The sequence below is a fragment of the Pseudonaja textilis genome, chromosome 3, assembly GCF_049901715.1.
Source record: "Pseudonaja textilis isolate UNSWEBS1 chromosome 3, rPseTex1.2, whole genome shotgun sequence".
NCBI classification, from domain to species: Eukaryota; Metazoa; Chordata; class Lepidosauria; order Squamata; family Elapidae; genus Pseudonaja; species Pseudonaja textilis.
Genome location: NC_141992.1, coordinates 28,484,268 through 28,504,689, shown reverse-complemented (window position 1 = coordinate 28,504,689; position 20,422 = coordinate 28,484,268). Strand labels below are relative to the sequence as shown.

Below are 20,422 nucleotides of genomic sequence, written 5' to 3'. Positions count from 1 at the left end.
ATGGAATAAATTTTATCAATGGTTATATAGCAGAAGACAAGGTTGAAACATTTGTAGTTATGATTTGATTAATTAGTAAATAATATATCAAATAAGGAGATTATAAAAAATTTAGTAATATATATATATATATATATATATATGTATAACAAGGTTAAGTTGGATGTACTGTGTTGTATTCTCATAATTAAAATTTAAAAAATACATTAAAAAAAGAGTTTTTAAAAAGACAACGGAAAAAAAATTAAAAATGTCCTACACCCAAAATAAAGCTCCTTGCCAGAGGAAGAAAAGAAAAAGAATACTTGCCCAGACCTACACACACACACACACACACACACACACACACACTATATGTTTTTATCTTTCTTGGTGACTTTAATCTACCGCATATAAACTGGATCCTAAACGAATGTACAACTGAACCCATACATGCAACCTTCTACAATGCTGTTACAAATCTGGGACTGGAACAACTAGTAACTAAAAACACTAAACAACTGCCTCAATCTCATCTTCGGCAATAGTTTGAATTTAATTTACAGAATACAAACTAAAGAACCCTTTTCCAGCAGTGACCACAATATGATTGACTTTTGTCTCAACATACACCTACACAAAAATCATCACAATGACATAATCCCCAATTATAACTTCAAAAAAGGCAACTATGATCTTATAGACAACGATTTCTCATCCCTTGATTGGCAATCTCTATTCACTGGATGCAATACTGTTGATCATTACAACATATTTTTACTTGAAGTCAAAAGAGTCATCAAACTATATGTACCAACAACAACTCTCAAAACAAACAAACAAACAAAAAACAGATTACGCATAACAAAAAGGAAACTTCAATCCAAAAAGAGATCACTCTGGCAGAAAAACAAATCTGGTCACGTTGACAATTTCAAAAGCCGATACAAAAATTTATGCTACCAGATAAAGACTGAATGCACCAATTATCACATTAAACAAGAGGAAAACCTTCTATGCACCAATTCCACCCGCGCTTTTTACAATTTTGTAAACAACAAACTAAAAGACTCAAGGTCCATCCCACCCGATAGGACCTAATGGTAAAGACTGCAATGACAACACAATTTAAGCCAACATCTTTAACACATTCTTTGGCTCAGTATTTGTTAGCAGCAATGGATCATGCCCAGTATTTCCTAGCTGAACCACAAAAAACTACAATGATCTAATACATATCAATTTTACAGAAGAAAATGTTGAAAAAGCACTATGCAATCTAAAACCATCTCTATCTATTGGACCAGGCTGAATATGTGCCTACTTCTTTAAAAAGCTATCCACTGCCATAGCGGAACCTCTAAGCATAATCTTTGAAAAATCTTTCAGGACCAGCTCCTTGCCTAACCTATGGTCACAAGCCACGGTCATCCCCATCTTCAAAAAGGGAGACCCCAGCTTAGTTGAAAATTACAGACCAATCTCCTTATGCTGCATCACCTGTAAAGTCATGGAATCAATTATTAACCAATCCATTATCCAAACTTAGAGATAAACAACCGACTCTCTAATAAACAATTTGGATTCAGAAAAAAAACTATCCTTCAATCTGCAACTCTTACACTGCAAAAACATATGGACTACACAACTCGATCAGGGCAAAACAAAAGGCTTCTGTAAAGCCTTTGATTCAGTAGTACATGACAAACTACTCCTAAAACTAAAATCTTATGATATCTCTGGACAACTGCATAATTGGATAGAAGCATTCCTGTCAAAAAAAAAAAGTCAAAATTGGGACTGTCCTATCAAATACTGTACCTGTCAACAGTGGTGTCTCCCAAGGCAGTGTTCTAGGACCAACTCTCTTCATATTCTACATAAATACCTCTGTGATCACTGCGTTCTCTTCGCTGATGATGTAAAGCTGTTCAATACCACAGACAATACTGCTACCCTTCAAAAAGATCTTGATTATGTATCAGAATGGTCAAACAAATGGCAACTTCAAATCTCAACAAATAAATGCTTTGTCTTACATATTTGCAAAATACATCAGAAAATAAAATACAGGCTGAATAGTCAAGACCTTGTTGATGATCCAAGCTCTGTAAAGGACCTTCATCTCTAATGATCTAAGTGCTAGAGCCCACTGTAACTACATAGCCAAAAAGGCATTAAGAGTTGTTAACCTAATCTTATGTAGCTTTTTCCCTGGTAATATTACACTAATAACTAGAGCATACAAAACATTTGCTAGACCAATACTCGAATACAGCTCATCAGTCTGGAACTCACATTATGTATCTGATATTAACACAGTTGAGAAAGTTCAGAAATATTTCACAAGAAGAGTTCTCCACTCCTCTACTCATTGCAGAATACCTTATGCCACCAGACTCAAAATTCTAGACCTAGAAAACCTTGAATTATGCCGTCTTCGTTCTGATCTAAGTATGGTATATAAAATCATACATTGCAATGACTTACCTGTCAATGAATACTTCAGCTTCAATCATAACAATACAAGACCACACAGTAGATACAAACTCAAGGTTAATTGCACCATACTTGATTGCAGGAAATACAACTTCTGCAACAGAGTGGTCAATGTCTGGAATACTCTACCTGACTCTGTGGTTTCTTCCCCAAACCCCAAAAACTAACCTTAGACTGTCTACTATTGACCTCACCCTTTCCTAAGAGGTCTGTAGAGTGCATGCATAAGCGCACCAACATGCCTACCATCCCTGTCTTATTGTTTCTTTTATTTTTCTTGTATGTACCCATTTCATGTATTCATAACTATGTATATACTTATACCTATTATCTTGTAAGCAATTGACAAATAAAATAAAATAAATAAATAAATAATAAAAATAAAACATATAAATAAATAAATAAATGTGTGTGTGTGTGTGTGTGTGTGTATGTACACACATAGACACACAGACACAGTATGGTGCTACTTAGGATTTAATATAGAGGTATATCCTGACTTCAAGAAAATCTTAAATCCAGAAGCAATTCAGATTCATTTGAAAAAATATGGACATATTTAGATCAAATCAGGCTTTCTCCTATGTAAACAATCTGAACCTCTCCCACCAGAATTTCTTAATAAAGCAGACATTTAGAGGGCCAGGGCTGTTCATTGAATATATGGTGAATATGGGGATAATGTGAGGGTGCACATACAGCCTCATCACCACTACTGGCTTCTTCTAGCTTCCACATATTCAGAAGAATATTGACTTAACTATAAGTAAAATAATCCATTCTAACAAGAACAGTACTTTATTCAGAACTGACTCTAAATCTAATATTTAGTCCAGAATGGATCTTTAATTTGAATCCTAAATTGCATCAATTTCCTAAAAAAGAAATGTTTCAACTCTACTTTAGAGGAAGCAGAGCTTCAGTGCTGATTCTTATTTTACACCTCGCCTGCAGAGGGTTGCATGGTTTAAGAATGCCTAAAGAGAACCATAAAGGATTCTATAAGTGAAGGCTTCCCTATCTCAAACATTCACATATGAAGGAAGACATCCAAAGAAAAACAGTATTATGACATTGTTGTCCATAAAGAAAAATATGGATCATGTTGTTCTAGAAAACTGACTTCCTCTATTCTTCAGGCACAAATAAAAACTTTATAGGGGGAAATACAACCATTCAATAGCACCAAATCCCGAGCATTGGTGTTGCTCTTTTGGAGTTACCAAATCAAAGTACAAATAAGATTAGTACTCTGAAAAGTAAGTGCAGATTTCTTGTGAAATAGCTGAAAGGCAGGCAGATCAAAATTTATTCAGGGGAGATTTCTCAACCACCTGCTTAAAACTAGTTGAATGAAGTGGCAATATCATGGGACAAGTAGTCAAGATTTGGCAATAGTGGTTATCTGTTTCTCGTTTGTACTGCTTTGCTATGTACCTGCAATACCATTTTCAGTGTAAATATAACCCTAGAATGGATTTTTTTTCTTCAACTCCTTTAGTCTTTTTTTTTATTTGCAGAGCAGTAACAATAAAGTGATTTATTGTATTCCAATACAATGTTATAAGCTTCTTTCTTTCTTTCTCTCTCTCTCTCTTTCTTTTTTTCTTGTCAGCATTAGAAAATTCTGGGGTTTATCTGAAGAATCTGTTGTAGTATTTTTCCTTTACTTGACTGTTATCACTTTGAGACAGATTGTGTTCAATGATAAGTGACACGAATTATCAGAAATTGACAAAAAAGGCAATTAATAAACTAGTATATTTTTTGCAGCTGTGTGGATGAAATCTTAAGCTTCTTTTCTTTCTTCACCCTTTCCCAGCTTATTTTTGCGAAATGAACATGACACCACCTAGGAGAAAAATCCAATTAAAATAAGCTTTTAAGGTGTTTTCCTCTAAATTATACTTCCTGAAAAAAATATGGTTCATACTATAATTCTGATTGTCTGTCACTATTCTAATATTTTACATAGATCACAGAATGAAACAAACATGTTTTATATCCATTTTAAATGGCAAGCATAAGATGAATCATAAACATTTAGATGTATTATTTTTATCACTGCTTGATTGGGTGGCCTATAATATACGCCTATGGCCATGTCATTCTGTTTTTCTTTTATATTGACCCATTTGCATTCTAGGAGGTTTTCATCTTTGGTTTCATGCATTTCTGTAGCAATATAGTGGTCCTTTACATACAGTGCAACTCCACCTTCTCTTTTATGGGGTCTGAGGTTTTTTTTGAATAGTTTGTATCCTTCTACCAGTATGTTCCAGTCATGGGTTTCATCCCACCAAGTTTCTGTTATTCCAACTATGTCATAATTATCTTCATGTATTCGTAGTTCGAGTTCACCCTGTTTGTTCCCCAGACTTTGTGCATTTGTATATAAGCACCTGAGATCTTTATGTCTGACACTGTGTTTACTGTCTCCATAACCTGTGTTGTACCTGCCTTCCCCTACTTAATTGCCATCTGTTTGATTAATGCACTTGGTATGGCACTCACTATTAAATGCTTGGTTTTGGTTGGCATCAAGGTTGAGGATCTGAAAGGAGCTCCCACTTTCTCCCCCTCCCTCCTCCCAATTAATCACTGAGGGTAGCAGTCCTTCTGTAGGCAGATGCCTGCTGAGAAACCCCTGGAGTGGCAGCTGAGGGGTGCTGCCCCCCAAGGAGAGTAAAGAGACCTTTCTGCCTCTGCTTCTCCCAGCAGCAGTTTCCCCAAGGCTCCTCAGCTCACACACACACACACACACACACACACACACACCGCCTGCTCTTCTGCCTCTTGGAAGGTGCCATTTACATTTTTGTTATAATAAGTGTGTGTGTGTGTGTGTGTGTGTGTGTGTATTTGTAGATTTTCACGGGTACAGGTATGCAGGTCTTGGTGTGTTTGGGTCTTTTCCCATGTAAGATTGACAGTATCTTGGCTAAGATGCTCTCAATCTTACACGGGAAAAGACCCGAACACACCAAGACCTGGATATGTATGTATGTATATATGTTTTCTTAAGTTTTCTTAAGACAAACACAATACAGAAGCCTGATGATGGCAGATGAGATTCTGCCGAAACGTTGCTACAACTTTAAAAGCACAACTATAATGACATGGGAAAATATCCAAACAAAGCTGAATACCATGTATGTATGTATGTATGTATGTATGTATATACATATATGTGTGTGTGTGTGTGTGTGCGTGTGTGTGTGCATGTGTGTGTGTATCTTTGGTTATTCGGGTTTCCTCCTGTGTAAAAATGGAAGTATTTTGGTGACGTTTTGACAAAATCTCGTTTGTCATCTTCAAGCTTGTGTCTTCGGCTTTGTGCTTTTTGGAGTAATGTGAGCTTGCAGCTGTTTTTTCTTTTAACTGCCAGTGGGAGTGCGGCTTGACTGGGTGGAGGCTTGGCTGTGTTCTGATTGGGTGGGGGTGCGTTCTGTTCAGGTGGGGGCTTGGCTGTGTTCAGGTTAGTCTTAGTTGTCAGGGAATTTGACCTGGTGAGCTGCGATCCTGTTGTTTGGTTTCGCGTTCATGGTCATGCCACATCTTCATGTTGGGCGTCAGTTCACTTTATGTATGGGTCGGAGGGGTTTGAAACGGGTAGTGATGCAGCTGCAGTATGGCTTCTGGTCCGTGGTCGTGTCTGTGTGAGTGTGAATCTGCTTTTTACGTGGAAGTGTGGTGGTAGCATCTTGTGTGGCCTTCGTGGGTATGGGTCTGATGAAGGCCACACAAGATGCTACCACCTCACTTCCACGTAGAAAGCAAATTCACACCCACACAGATGATGAGACATGACCATGGACCAGAAGCCGTACTGCAGCTGCATCACTACCCACTTCAAACCCCTCCGTTTGGTTCTAGTAATTAGTGTTTTGGCCATGGAGTTTATCTGTGCTGGGTGGTAGTGGGATTGGGCAGAAATGCCTGGCAGACAAGACACACATAAAGACTGAACTATGCACCCTGACTAAAGTACTGACAGCCAACGGCTTCCACAAAAGCAAAATCACCAGCTTTATCCACAAAAACATACTGAGACATAATGGAGACCTAGAAGATGAACAGACCTATGGAACAGCTGTCCTGCCCTACATAAGAGGTACTACAGACAAAATCAGTAAGATACTACACACGCATCACATCAAGACTGCCTTCAAAACAGACAGAAAAATAGCAGCCATCCTTAGAAACCCCAAAGATAAAATTGACCTGGAAAACCAAGGCATATATGAAGTCCCCTGTGCATCATGGCCAGTCACATACATTGGACAGACCAATAGAAGAATAAATACCCGCCTGGATGAACACAAAAATGCAGTAAAAAAGCTGGAACACACTTCTTCACTAGTCCAACACATGAAAGGTCATAGCATTAACTTCAATGGTACCAAAACCCTAGCCACTATAGAAAACCCCAGCCACAGAATTATCAGAGAAGCCATAGAGATTGAAAAAAGACCTGAAAGCATGAATAAAAGAGATGATTCCACCAGACTGTCAATTATTTGGAAGCCTGCACTCACAAACAAAAAAATCTCCACACCACTAGCCAGGCAAACACCTGGGCACAAACAGATCCCCCTGATACCTCTAGCTCAAACACACCCCAACCAGGCACCCAGATGAAACCTAGCTTCCTAACTAATGATAGACATCCATTTATTCGGAGCCAAGCTACACTAAAAGCCTCCAATACAGGAACACAATGTTGCCAGCCAATCAAGACAAAAAAAGCCACAAAACAGACAGAGGATATTGGAAACACCAATCAAGCAGAACATAGCAAACTCCAAGACCAATAAACACAGACCAAGACTCCCAACCAATCAGGATGAAGAAAAAACCATTCTGGCACAGCAGTAGGCTAGCCCCAAATTTAAAACTGAAACAACTGTAAAAGTCTGACTCACAGACGAACACAATACAGAAGCCTGATGATGGCAGATGAGATTCTGCCAAAACGTTGCTACAACTTTAAAAGCACAACTATAATGACGTGGGAAAATACCCGAACAAAGCTGAATACCATATATATGTATATGTATGTGCATATGCATATGCGTGTGTGTGTTTGTGTGTATATATATTTTAAAAACTTTAAAAAAATATATATTAAATATATTAGCTTTCAAAAAAAGATTGTATTCCTGGTCCTCGGGATTTAAAAGTATGAGTTTGGTGGTCCCTGAGGTCCAAAAGGTTAGCGACCCCGCCCTAGTGCATTCTTTGGAACAAAAATTAATATACGATCCAGTCTTACTTTCAGGGAAACACAGTACTTGTGCATTGGTTCAAAAGCTTTAAACAGATTTGCTTGTCTTGCATGCCTTACATCATTTCTACCATGAATTTCATCTGTTCCCACAGTTCAGTGAGAATTATATTTAAAAAGCATAAGCAGGAGTTTGATACAGGTTAAATTCACTGAACAATGATTTTTCTTCAAAAAGTTCTCAAAATTCAGAAAAGTACACCATTTGCAGCATTTTCTGACAAACAAAACTGCTTTAATTTTTCCCACCAGGCAAAACAAGAAGTAATTTACAATATTATAATGTAACCCTTATGAGATTGCAGACATACATTTTCAGTCACTCATTTCTAACATTTTCTAACAACAGGATAATATTATTACAAGATACATGATCTTTAGTCAGAAGGTTTTTTAAAAAATAAAATAAAATCAAGAAAATGCTACAATCGCTAACTGATGTTTAATAGTAGCCATGGTTTTTCTCTTCCACTTGCACCTTTTCCACCCCTACCTGACTCTTAGGAAATCATCACTTTTCATCTCTTGGATATTCTAAAACCATTCCCTAGTATTTCGTCTATTTGTGAAGCTAATATGAGATCTCTAGAATGCAGAAAGGGAAACAAATGGCAACTATTTGGGCTGCATAAATTTGTGCATAATTTTGGAAATAAAATAGACCAGATTCTAATATTGTGGGTAAGGGTAGAGCTTTTAAAATAGCAAAGATTTTGTCCATTGGAAACAACATAGACATTGTTTTTGAATGAAGACAGATTTTAAAAATCTGATGTTAATCAATGATCTAGACAAATTCACACCTTCTCAAGGAGTCTTCTACCATACAGTTCATCTCTACAAGCTGAAAAGATCTGCTTAATGACAGAAAGGTATAGTATATTAATCCAATATGGTGCTTCTAAATATGCCAAAATGATTTTTTTAAAGGCACAGGATTCTCAAAATACAAGCCCAGGTATATTATTCCCCTTATATCTCCCCTTTTTTGCTGGGATATATCCTTGAATTTTGATGCAAATACTACTACCCAGATAATGGTGATAATGGGAAGGTGCTAATATTCACAGCCAGAAGTGTTCACTTCTTGATTGCTTTTGCTGAGGAGGAGGGAGAAAACAGACTCAAAATAGTTCAGGTCTACCATTTAACACAGTCAGGGTATAGTGATTTTATGGATCCTAAGGAGAACCATTCATTCTGGGCCATTAAAAGACTCCCTGAGAATCTCACTTTCATAAAATAGTTCTTGCTCCCTCCTTCTATGTTCATAGGGTGACGGTATCTGCAGGCAATTGATAAACTGACTCTGAAGCTCTGTGGGTGATGTATGATTTCAGGAGAAAGTGCTTCTGGCATGCACAGTAGATATGAAATGTCCTTGTTGTTTGAGTTCTCCCCTCCCCACTGTAGAGAAATGCAGCATGTGTGCAGAAAGATCTGAGCTGCCAGAAAAAAAGAAATGATTGTTGAGTTTCTTCTTTGGTAGTAAGTGATGCAATTATTTTATAGTATTAATAACCAGCTCTTCAGAGACAAATAGTAATGCATTTTGATTTTTTGTTATCTTTTAATATAGAAGATTTATCATATTTTTCATCCTATATGCAATATATTTTTATGTTTAACAGAGTGATCCTAATATGACTAGGTCAGCCAGGACTCAGGGCATTTTATGTTCTTTTATCCTCTTGTATTGAATCACTGAAGACTGAAGAGTGAAATAATATTATTCAGTCTTGGCAATTTTAAGATGGGCAAGATGGACTTCAACTTTTGGTTGAAGTCCAAGAATTCTAGGAATTCAAGTCCACACATCTTAAAGTTGCCAAGTTTGATGCAAACTGGAATAGAGGAAGAAGACAGTGTACTATATTTCCAAGTTGCAACATGACCCTGATCTGCCTTGAAATCATATCATGTTTTCTTTTAGATTGAGAAATACAGATTGAGCTAAATCTGGGCTGTTTGGTTGTTCTCTGGATATCCCCACTTTCTTTACCTGCTACTTTATATCTATTCCAGCTCTTCATAGTCCTTATCTACCACCTGCCTTCCTTTGTACTGTTTTTCTACATTTTTAACATTTTACCTGAATTAGTTAATTTTCATTGTTTCCAAGAGACTCTTTAGATCTTGTACATATCCAGTGAATTCATGTTGCCATTGCTATTCTTGAGCATAAATTCATTTGAAGACTGAAAGATCTCAGTACAATATCTGTCCACATTTGAATAAACATGTGTTTATGATGGCGGGTTGAAAAGATACTGAAGCAAAACTTCTCTGTATTTTCATTATATGTACTTTCCCAATCATGTAAGACTTCAACACTGATTTCACCATTTGTACAGATAAATATATAGGCTTTGTTGTTCCATTTCAACTTTAGTCCAAAGTCCATTGGACTTAGAGCTTGTCCTATTAAATGCTGTTAGTCCAACACTGAAACTTATATTTACAGAGACTCATACATAATTACCCAAACATGTTCCTATAGATTTCATTTGTGTGAAATGCCTGAAGTGAAGAGAACTGAAATTGCTTTCAACATTTGCTACTGGGATGTGAATTAATAGTCATTTCAACAATAACAATTACAAAATATGCTAGAGGTATTCTGAGCTCTTTAATAGAATTGGTGGCACTTAACATGATGGATTTGGCAGCATTCTCCTTGATTTTGTCTTTTTCAATACAAAAGTGTTATAAAAATGTCATTTTTTATTACATTATTGTCATTCAGGCAGAATGTTGTGAGGTAAGATGGGAGCAATAATTTGCAGGAGGAAAAGTACTGTAATTGTGGCATTCTCTCTCTCTTTCTCTGTCTCCTTCTCTCAACAGAGCAAAGTTTCCCACCTAAGGCTTACTGTCTACCTAGAACAGTTTAAAAAATCATCTTCAATATCTTCAAAAAGAATATTTCTCTCTCAGTCCAAATGTTCCTTCTAAATTAGGAAAATCATGAATTGAACGAAACATACTTATGTATGTTTCAGTGCCAGGCCCAGGTCTTTGTAAGTCCTCGGGACCAGAAGTTTCAGAAGGCCTCTATCTGATAGATTCCCTTCCTCGTCTGCCTTTCTACCTTATTGACTTATTCTCCCCTTTCAGGGCCCAATTCATATAAGTGCTCAGTGAGTGAAGGCAAAACATGGAAATAAACCCTGCCTAAGAGAACTTAAAGAAAAAAATATATAATCAGTGACAAAGCTGAAGGCCACAAAAGTTTAACCTCTTTCATCAGGAAAGTCTTCCCAATAAAAAGTTAATATCTTATTGATATTATATTGATATATTTATTGATAAGTCAAATGTCTGCTCAGCCATAGAAATTCTGAGCTAGAATTAGAAACAATAAAAAACAATTGCAAGAAGAAAATGATATGGGGATTATAATACCAAACTTATTAATGAACATTCCTAGCAGCAAACATGTTTCCTGACATAATGCCTGGGGGGAAAAGTCAGGTCTTCAAGGCCCATTTAGAGGATGACAGGTTTGGGGAAACTCAAATCTCTATTGCTATCTCAAGGGATAGGTCCCGCAACAGAGAAAGGGTGCTGGATCCTATCAATGTATTTAAAGCATGTTTTCTGTGTCCAATATTACTGGATGGGCAGAAATGTGGTCCCTCAGATAACCAGACCTTGAACCTGGTGTGCAATATTTCCACAAAGCAAGAAAAACAACTGGTTAATGTAAACCTTAAAAAAATAAATTATTAATTTATTTATGGGTAAATGTGTAAAGAATTGTTATGGTTGTTATGTATATGTAAATAACATAGTTGGGTTGACAATATATATACTACAAATATATATGCTTGCAGCTTTAAGGAAAAATACTGTAATGTATTATACTGTGTTCTGGTTGGTTAATTATGCTACAAGTTGCCATAAGACGGAGCTATAGATCATGGTTTAATTCTCCTCTTTTTCACTGATGATCTCTCTTGATACTGAAACTAACTGATGACGGACCGATACTGGCTAACCCTGTTTATTTTGATATTCTGTTGATATTAAAGATTATCTGTTGTATTATGGTTTGATATGTGTCTGCTGTAAAAGACGTCAAACCGGTAAGAAGACTTTATAACTGGATATTTCTGGACTAAAAAAAACGTGTATGACATAGACTGTTTATTGGACTGTGCTATTTCTTCCAGTAAACATTAATATAACTTGTTCAACTCTGTGTGGCTGTATATTTATTCATAACTGTTCTCATAAACCATTTCTGTGTGCATATCCTTTTATGGGTTACTCTGCACATATCCTAACAATGGTTACAGAATAAGTGAGTGGTTTGGGAACATGAAGGTGCAAATATTTTAGTATGCAGACAGTCCTATGTTGACAACTGGGAACCCAAATGAATGTAAGATAGTATGATACACTGTGTGGAATATGGGTCTGCAAATTAATATATCAAAGATCAAGTTAGTTACATTGGTTATAGAAATTTGAGTGAACAATTGTAAGTGTTACCTAAATAATCAGAATTATAGCAAATAGATAAAATGTTTTAGAATGCTTACTAAACATGAGGAAATATGTTAAAATATGTGCAAGAGCTGTAAAAAAAATGGCTTTATACAAGGATTAAATGTCTCTTGCAAAAAAAAGGTAGAAGAATGTATTTTTGCCCAATTATTATACAGAAGGAAAAAATTATCATGATAGAAAACACTAAAGTAGGTAAAGCCAGGAGCAAATAGAGATTTTAGACAGTGTACAAATGCAAGTTACCATTATAGAATAAATACCATAATTGGTTTGGTCTTATAGAGAGAATGAATGAGGCACCAATACAAAAACGCATACTCAAAGGAGATGATTTATTGTATTTGAAAGCAGTGCTTAAAACTAGAAACATAAATACCATGAAAAATGGGCAATGATACAGCACTGAAATTTATATTTATTTATTACTTATTGATAACCTTCCTTTATTATTTTTATAAATAACTTCAGACACCGAACATATCCAACACTTCTTCCTTCTCCTTTTTTCCTATCAACAACAACCCGGTGAGGTGAATTGGGCTGAGAGAGAGTGACTGGCCCAAGGTCATCTAGCATATGGCTTCATGGCTAACTTGAGAATTTAACTCAGTCTCCCACTTTGTAACCTGATGCCATAACCACTAGACCAAAGTGGCACAACTCAATCAAGGAAAAAGCAAGCAAGAAATTTCTTTGACTTCCCAAGAACTAGAGGTATTTGGGGAGAAGGTGGATATTAATAGAGAATTCATTGAAAGTGAAGGTTAGTGTGGCAAGAAAATCAATATTTGTTTCTTAATCTTCTAATTAACCCATTCTTTGGCTTCCAATCCTTAGGAATCTATTATAAAAACTGTTTGCTTGTAATGATCAAAAACAAATTATCCCAGAAATTCTTTGAGGTTGACAATGAAACCACGTAATTGTTCTTGGTTCTTTTGTGATTTAATGAATTAAAAAAAGAAAAGAAAAAATTGAATGCACTGTTTAAAAAGCCCTTCAGATAACCTGTGATAAAGGAAAACACAGTGCATTGATACACTTGTATCATTTTGTTGAATGTGCAGATGAATTGAAAAATGCCACAAGGATGTAATGGAATGATATGCTTTGTTCCAAGATTTCTTTTTAAAAAAGGTTTATATTAAGGCTAATTAGAGTTAATTCTGGTCCAGTATCTATAATTAATCAAAAAAAGAAAGAAACAATATAAAGCTACATTCTCTAGTATACGTAACAATTATTTTTGGAAGATACTTTGGAGATACCAAAATCAAAAACTAGCATGCCAGTTGAGGAATATACAGGGTACTTTTGACATATTAAAACCCAAGATTATTGTGCTGGCTGAAGAATTCTGGGAGTTGAAGTTCTCACTTCTTAAAGTTGCTAAGGTTTAGAAATACTGGCCTAACAAAGAGCACTCATATTAAAAATCGGTATAAATATATCATCGTAACAATTCAAAAACACACTGCAATTTGTGTGCAAACAAATAGTGAACAATATTGATTTTTATCATCAATAGTGTGATGTAAGTTGACAGAATTCTATGCTTCTGTAAGAAATTCTAATTTCTCAGAATCTGCTTCTAAATAAAAATATATATTAATTTAACTTTTACAGAATTTATCTCTAAAAAGTATTCAGGAAGATCTTGGGTTTCAATTATTGCCTTTAAGCACTGCTTTGACAATGACTATTTGTAACCCTCAAAGGTGAGATGTTTAAATAGGAAATGTTTACTGGAGATGATTAAACAGAGGTTGGATGGCCATCTGTTATAGTAGTGATTCATACATAGTAGTGATTCTTATGTTGGGCAAGGATTGCGTTGGAGAATTTCCAAGGTACCTTTCAATTCTAGTATGCTATGAATTTATAATAACATGGAAATACTTAAAATGATTTTATGAGAAGAACATGTTAGCAAAAGAAGACGTAAGCTTTAGAATGCTCTGTTGTTGACCAGTGACTAATTTTGCTGAAAAATAGTTTTTTTATGGTCCTCTCACCAGGTGGACCATAATTAAAAACTATTTTTGATTTCATATTGTGATATGGAAGGAACTGAAGCAATCCTTTACAGATAGTGTGGAGCTTGTGGTTCAATAGATATTAAATGGTGAATCTTGAACACTGCAACACCTTTCTAAAACTTACATATAATCTTGACATTCATCTGTCAGAAACAATTCCTTCCTCAGACAGAAATAAGGTAGGAATGTATCCTATTCCTTGTTTTGATTAATTCTCTACAGACCAGCTTCTTACCCTTTGATTTTAAAATTATGCTGGTACTGATACATCCTCCTATATGCATACCATGCAAATCTCCTCTCTTTGCCATCTTTATAAGATTTTCCCAACATATAGTATAAAACAGTACAACTGCTTATAAAACATCAAAAATATTTTTTCTACTGTGCTGAAATGAGTAAATTGACATTTGAAAGTAGAGAACAAGAAGATAAACAATGTTATATGATATGGGATATGTTTTATCAATGGTTGGATAAAAAGGCATGGTAATGTAATAGATAATTTTGTGATAGAAATTTAATAGATTGATATAAAACATAATATAGACATATATAACCATTAGTTGAAAGTATAACATAAATTTTAAGATAATACTTGGAACATCTCGTATAAAATGATGGAATAAATAGTTTAGTCATGGATGATTAATAACTGATAAATATATAAGCACATGTTAGTTTGACAAGGTGAAAATTGACCTAAATTGTGAGTAAATGACTACAAAAGGATAGCACAAAAGATTTGCAGCCAACTGACACACTGTATGTATATAAAATGGAAGGTGTTTTTATGTTTTGTATCCGTATGTTTGTTTTTAAAAATAAAAATTCTTTATAATAAAAAAAATATTTTTTTCTAACTAGGAAGCTAAATTGAGATCAGTTCTAAAAGTGCTTTTTTGAGCTTTTTGGATGAGAAGTGAAACATCTTCAAAGAAAAACCAGAAAGTCCAGTTGCCACTTGAAAAAGCACTTTGGGGATAATCATGACTTGGATAACTGAGAATCTCCATTCACATTGAAGTGGTCAATTTTTCCAATCATCTATATTTGTAACTAAAATAAACTTGTCTCCGATGATGGCTTTACAAGTCAAAGTAAATGTATCACTGAGGCAAACTTAGCGGGTAGATTGTAGATTTGCCTACCTGACAAGATATAATAGTATTATAAAATTTGGAGAAGCATTATAGAGATACACCATTCTCCAAGACATCTCCATTGAATGCTATGAGAAGCTATAACTGTTAAATATCTGTCTGATATATTTTTTTCCAGCCAAATTTTTATTTGAATAATTATGGATGCTCAACATCTGCCTATCCCAGAACTTCACTGGAGGCCGATTATTACTATTATTATTGAATACACAGAATGAATAACAAGAGGCAAAGCTGTACCATAGAAAGTAGTTGACAATCAGTACTTCAACATAACCTGTTTCTTTGCTTTTAATTTCCCATGGCCGAAAAGTTAAAAATACAAGGATGGAACTGATCTCAATTTGCTTCAAATGTTGTGCTTTAAATAAGTATGATTTATCAACATTTAGTGGAGTATTATTCACAGTAAAGTAAATACATTATTCCTCTGAAGCTAAGAAAAAAATTATATTATTTTTCAGTGTTGCATTTAATACTAGAACTTTAGTTGCCAAGGTGCTCTTTCAACCTTATTTTAGGAATGAAGATCCTCTTATCAGCAAGAATTCATTCCACTACAAAGGTCTAGCAATTGATCCTCCATCCAAGTGGCTAAGTCATTTCGATGTTCCCCCAGCCATGCAGTCGCTGCTTATAGATAAGTGAATCCCACAAGCCACCCAGCAGAATATTTAAAAAGACACACAAGCCATGTCATAGTGGCTAGCAGGCAGGCAGATACATTTCTAAATTGACAATTAAAGGAAAGAAGAAAAAAGATTCTTGGCACATACAAAATTTCTAAGGATTAACAATAAGAATCAAACTGAAGACAAGAAGAGTTTATTTGTGCTGGAAGACAAAATAGCAGGTATTCTGGTTTATAGACTTGAAACAGAATGGGGGAACTTTTCATGGGTGAGGGCCACAGTTAATTTTTTTTTAGAGGAAGCCAAGTCTACAATGGATGAGTTGATGATACAAAGTGAATATTGGATGTTTCATGTCACATTTATTGGCAGGAACAGAATTTTCATATTATTTTTAGAGTTGAGGATTTTTTCATTTAGTTTTCATTTATTAAAACTGTTATAAACCTATTTTAGCATTTACAATATATATTTTTATGACTCTGTCATCAAAGTGGAAGCCAAACAAATAACTAATTTGGGGAAATTGTGCTCCTGATGCTTTGGGCTCTGCTTCAAAGAGGCTGAGATTTTTAGGTTGTCCCTCTTTAGAACAAATGCTTTTGCTATATCATTTTGAAACAGAAGTGTACAATCTGATGTTCTGGAGATTTCAACCACCTCCTAAAACATTGTCTGACTCCCCTTGAATCTCTCCAAAAGGTTCCATTAAAGTATATTATTTAATGATACTGAAAGTGAAATTATAAAAAGGTATACCTTGCAATTATGTTAAGATTAAAAAAAAGGTAAAGGGTAAAGGTTCATGTCCAACTCTAAATGGTCATGCTTATCTCTGCCCTAGCTGAGATTGTCCAAAGATGCTTCCATACACATGGCCATGGAAGTATCAGAGGTTCACAGAATATTGTGACTTTGTCACCAAAGTTGTATTTATTTATCTACTTGCATTTCTCTGCTTTCGAACTGCTAAGGTGGAAGGAGATGGGGCAACAATGTGACCTCATCTTGTCTTGCAGTAGTTGAGCCTTCCTTGGGAATATTCTTCCTACAGAGGTTGGAGGGCACCAACCATTTTGAGTTTTTTGGAAAACCTTGAAGACCGGTTGTGTGTCTGGGATGAGGGCCTTGTTTGTGTGGATGGACTTGTTTCCTGGTCATGTTAATATCTATGGATTATAGTAATTATTGGCTACCTTATCTATTTAATTCTCTCTTTTTTTGGTATTCTGTTTATAATTATTTAATTGATTCTATGATTGGTTTCTATCCAGAGTCATTTGCTTGAGATGGGTAGTCATACAAATTGAATAAATAAATGAATTCCTCAAAACCTAGCACTGGTATAAACAAGACTCTTGGACAAAGAAAAACAAGTATAGATATTTACCCTAACCTTACATCTTTGCAAATGTGTATTCAAATATATTGCTTGTACATTAGAAAGTAAACTGAACTTCCTTGATACTAATAAAGATCATTACCATACAATTTGATTATCATGAAAACTATCTTTGATTATCACATACTTGAAAATATTTTCCATTATGTTACATATTGGAAACTGCTCATCTGATTTGGTTAGTATTGAGGAGATCTCTTAATTTGCCATCTCATGAAGAACTATAGCTACTGAGTGTGGGGCATGGCAAAGAGATAATTTCATGTAAATAAAAAGACACTTACTCTTCTGATTATAAGATATACAACAAGGATATAAGCCTGTATCTATCTTTGAAAAACCGTTGTTCTAATAACAACAAAATAAAAGAATTTGTTTCTACATATAATAAAGTTTGAGTATATTTTATATTGCTATTGATAGATATATGGATGTTTTTCTTTTTTTCTATTAAATTATTTTATTTTCTTTCTTTTTTCACACTAGTGTATTTTATTCACCACGATATCTAGTTTTTTCCTTGACTATATAGCTATTATTATTTTATTTTTTGCTGATGGTGCTATAGTTTGCCTTTCATTATTAAAAATTAATTAAATAATACTGTTGATGTTTCTAAAGTGACTTTCTTTTTTCCCAAGGTTATTAGTTCCCTAATAATAAAATTTGCTTTGGGAATTCAGAAATGGCAATACTGTTTTCCAGAAACTATGCAGATAATTATAATCACCATTAATCTTGTTTTATTCTGTCAGGTTTGTATAATGCAGCTGCAGTCATAACCAATACATTCAATTTTTGTACAAATATTTGCACTAAAGTTTATAATATCCTTAAAGCCAAATAATAAAGTGTTTTTATTCAGTACCTACTGTATAATATAAAAGCAGCTTACATCTACCATTTAAGCAATTAAACAAAGAAAACAAAGAAAATAAGCAAACAAAATAGGAATTAGCCGTTCCAGAAAATTAAAACCTTGGCAAAGGAACAACTGCTAAGGGTCATTATTTCCAGTAATATCAAAAAAGTTGTGGTAAAAAAGATAAACCCAAAGTTCAGGAAAGGCTCTGTACACATAAAAGGAAATGAACTGGAGCAAGAGAAGAAATTCTAAAATAAAACTAATTCTAAATTCTAAAAGGAAAATAAAAGGAAAGGCAATGGCTAATCACTCCTGTACAAATAATACATTGCGCACATCACTGAAGTATCTTGACAACATTAGGTTTCCAAATTATGCGATAGACTACTACAACCATCCCAGTCAAAAGTCGTTCATGTATATTAAAGAAGGATATTTAACTTTCATAAGTACTTCTGGAAATGAGAGTGAAGGCTTGTTCTCCAAGCTTGTGGGTTGGTTTCTGAACATTTTATTACCAGGCTAAGTGACATTTCAGTAGACAATGTTACCTAGCCTGGTAATGAAACATTCAGAAATCAACCCACAAGTCCAGAGAACAAACCTTCACCATCATCCTATACATATTCACCACTACTGCACTTCTGGAGACATTGACATAGTTAGACCAAAGGCACAGAAAAGTTTGATCGCCGATGATACCAGCACCAGTACTTTATTTTATTAGGATGCATTCAGTTAAAACCTGGAATGTAAGCAGAATGGATCAAGGAAAGTTTTAAACTATTAAATGAAAAAGAAGCCTATCAAGTGGGATGTTTCTGGGGAAAGTCCATTGGTTACTTTAATTCTGATTATTACTTCATATATTTGGTCATGAGTCTACATGATGGAATGGAACACCAACAATACTGCCCAAAAAACTTTGCTAAATATGTTTTCAGTTATAGTGCAATAAATGACAAGACATTATAAGAATTAGTAGGTATTCTTCTACTCAAAGTAATCATGGATGATAGCTAATGGAGGCAAATGAAAGAAAAATGATTTGCAAGGCTACAGTGAAATTATTTACAAATATAAGACTATGATAATATTTGAAACAATGTTATTCCAGAATCAACTTCACTAGAAAATGAGGTTTGATAGGCAATGAGCAGGCATTAGAAAATGGATTCAGCAGAAAGACATGGTCAAAGAAATTACAGGACAGAGAATTATAACATACCTGTCAAAAGAAAAATGTCAATTATTGGATGCATTATCATTAAATTCATTATCAAGCTTATCAACCAGTGTTATATGACATTAGGATTTCAAAAACATTTAAAAGCTTCCCCCCCACACACTATATTCTGTACTTACCAGTTGGGACAGCTGGATCGATTGTTGGTTTCTCCCAGGTATTAATCTGCTCCCAAGTAAATCCATTGGTCCCTAGTGCCACACTATAACCACAGTTACTGTAATGTTCATCAAACGAACAACCACCTAAGGAAAAAAGAAATGAATAAACACTTCTGTCATAATTACTTCTATATCACCATGTTACTCCATTTAAATCACTGCCTTTTATAAAAACCCTGCGAGGTAAAAATAAAACGAATTTCTACTGCATTAAATTCATGCAAACCCCTTAAGAGAATGTAGCAAAGATTTCTAGAGTTTAATGTATATTTGGAACATACAGAATTGCCTTTTTTAAATCTAAGATTTTTTTTGTTCCTTTGATTACTTTTTGAGCCACAGTGTTAAATCTTTACAGTCCAGAGAGTGGTGTCATATGCCAAACATTAACCTGAAGATTTGTGTACATGTCTCAGTTAGCTGTCCTCCAGGCATTGTGCAGTAAAACCAAATGTTCATAAAAGATCCTGCACAGTGGAAGAAGACAGCTTCATCTTTGGATAAGCAGCACATTAAAGTTTGACATTCTTCCACCACTTTCATTTTAGTTAGTAAATGTAAAAAATGTTAACAAGTATAAATATTCCAGATGTATCTTTCAGTGGTCAATTCTCATTCCTTTGCTGGCTTCTGA

General features: G+C 34.8%; 1 protein-coding gene across 2 annotated transcripts in view; it reads right to left on the bottom strand.

The window, feature by feature from the left end:
- PTPRT (protein tyrosine phosphatase receptor type T) overlaps window positions 1–20,422 on the bottom strand; it is a 678,367-nt gene that overhangs the window by 449,303 nt on the left and 208,642 nt on the right. For both annotated transcript variants that reach the window (XM_087929083.1, XM_087929084.1), the window contains exon 2: window positions 19,747–19,872. In XM_087929083.1, coding sequence (XP_087785209.1) covers window positions 19,747–19,872 — 126 coding nt within the window. The remainder of the gene's footprint in view (window positions 1–19,746; window positions 19,873–20,422) is intronic.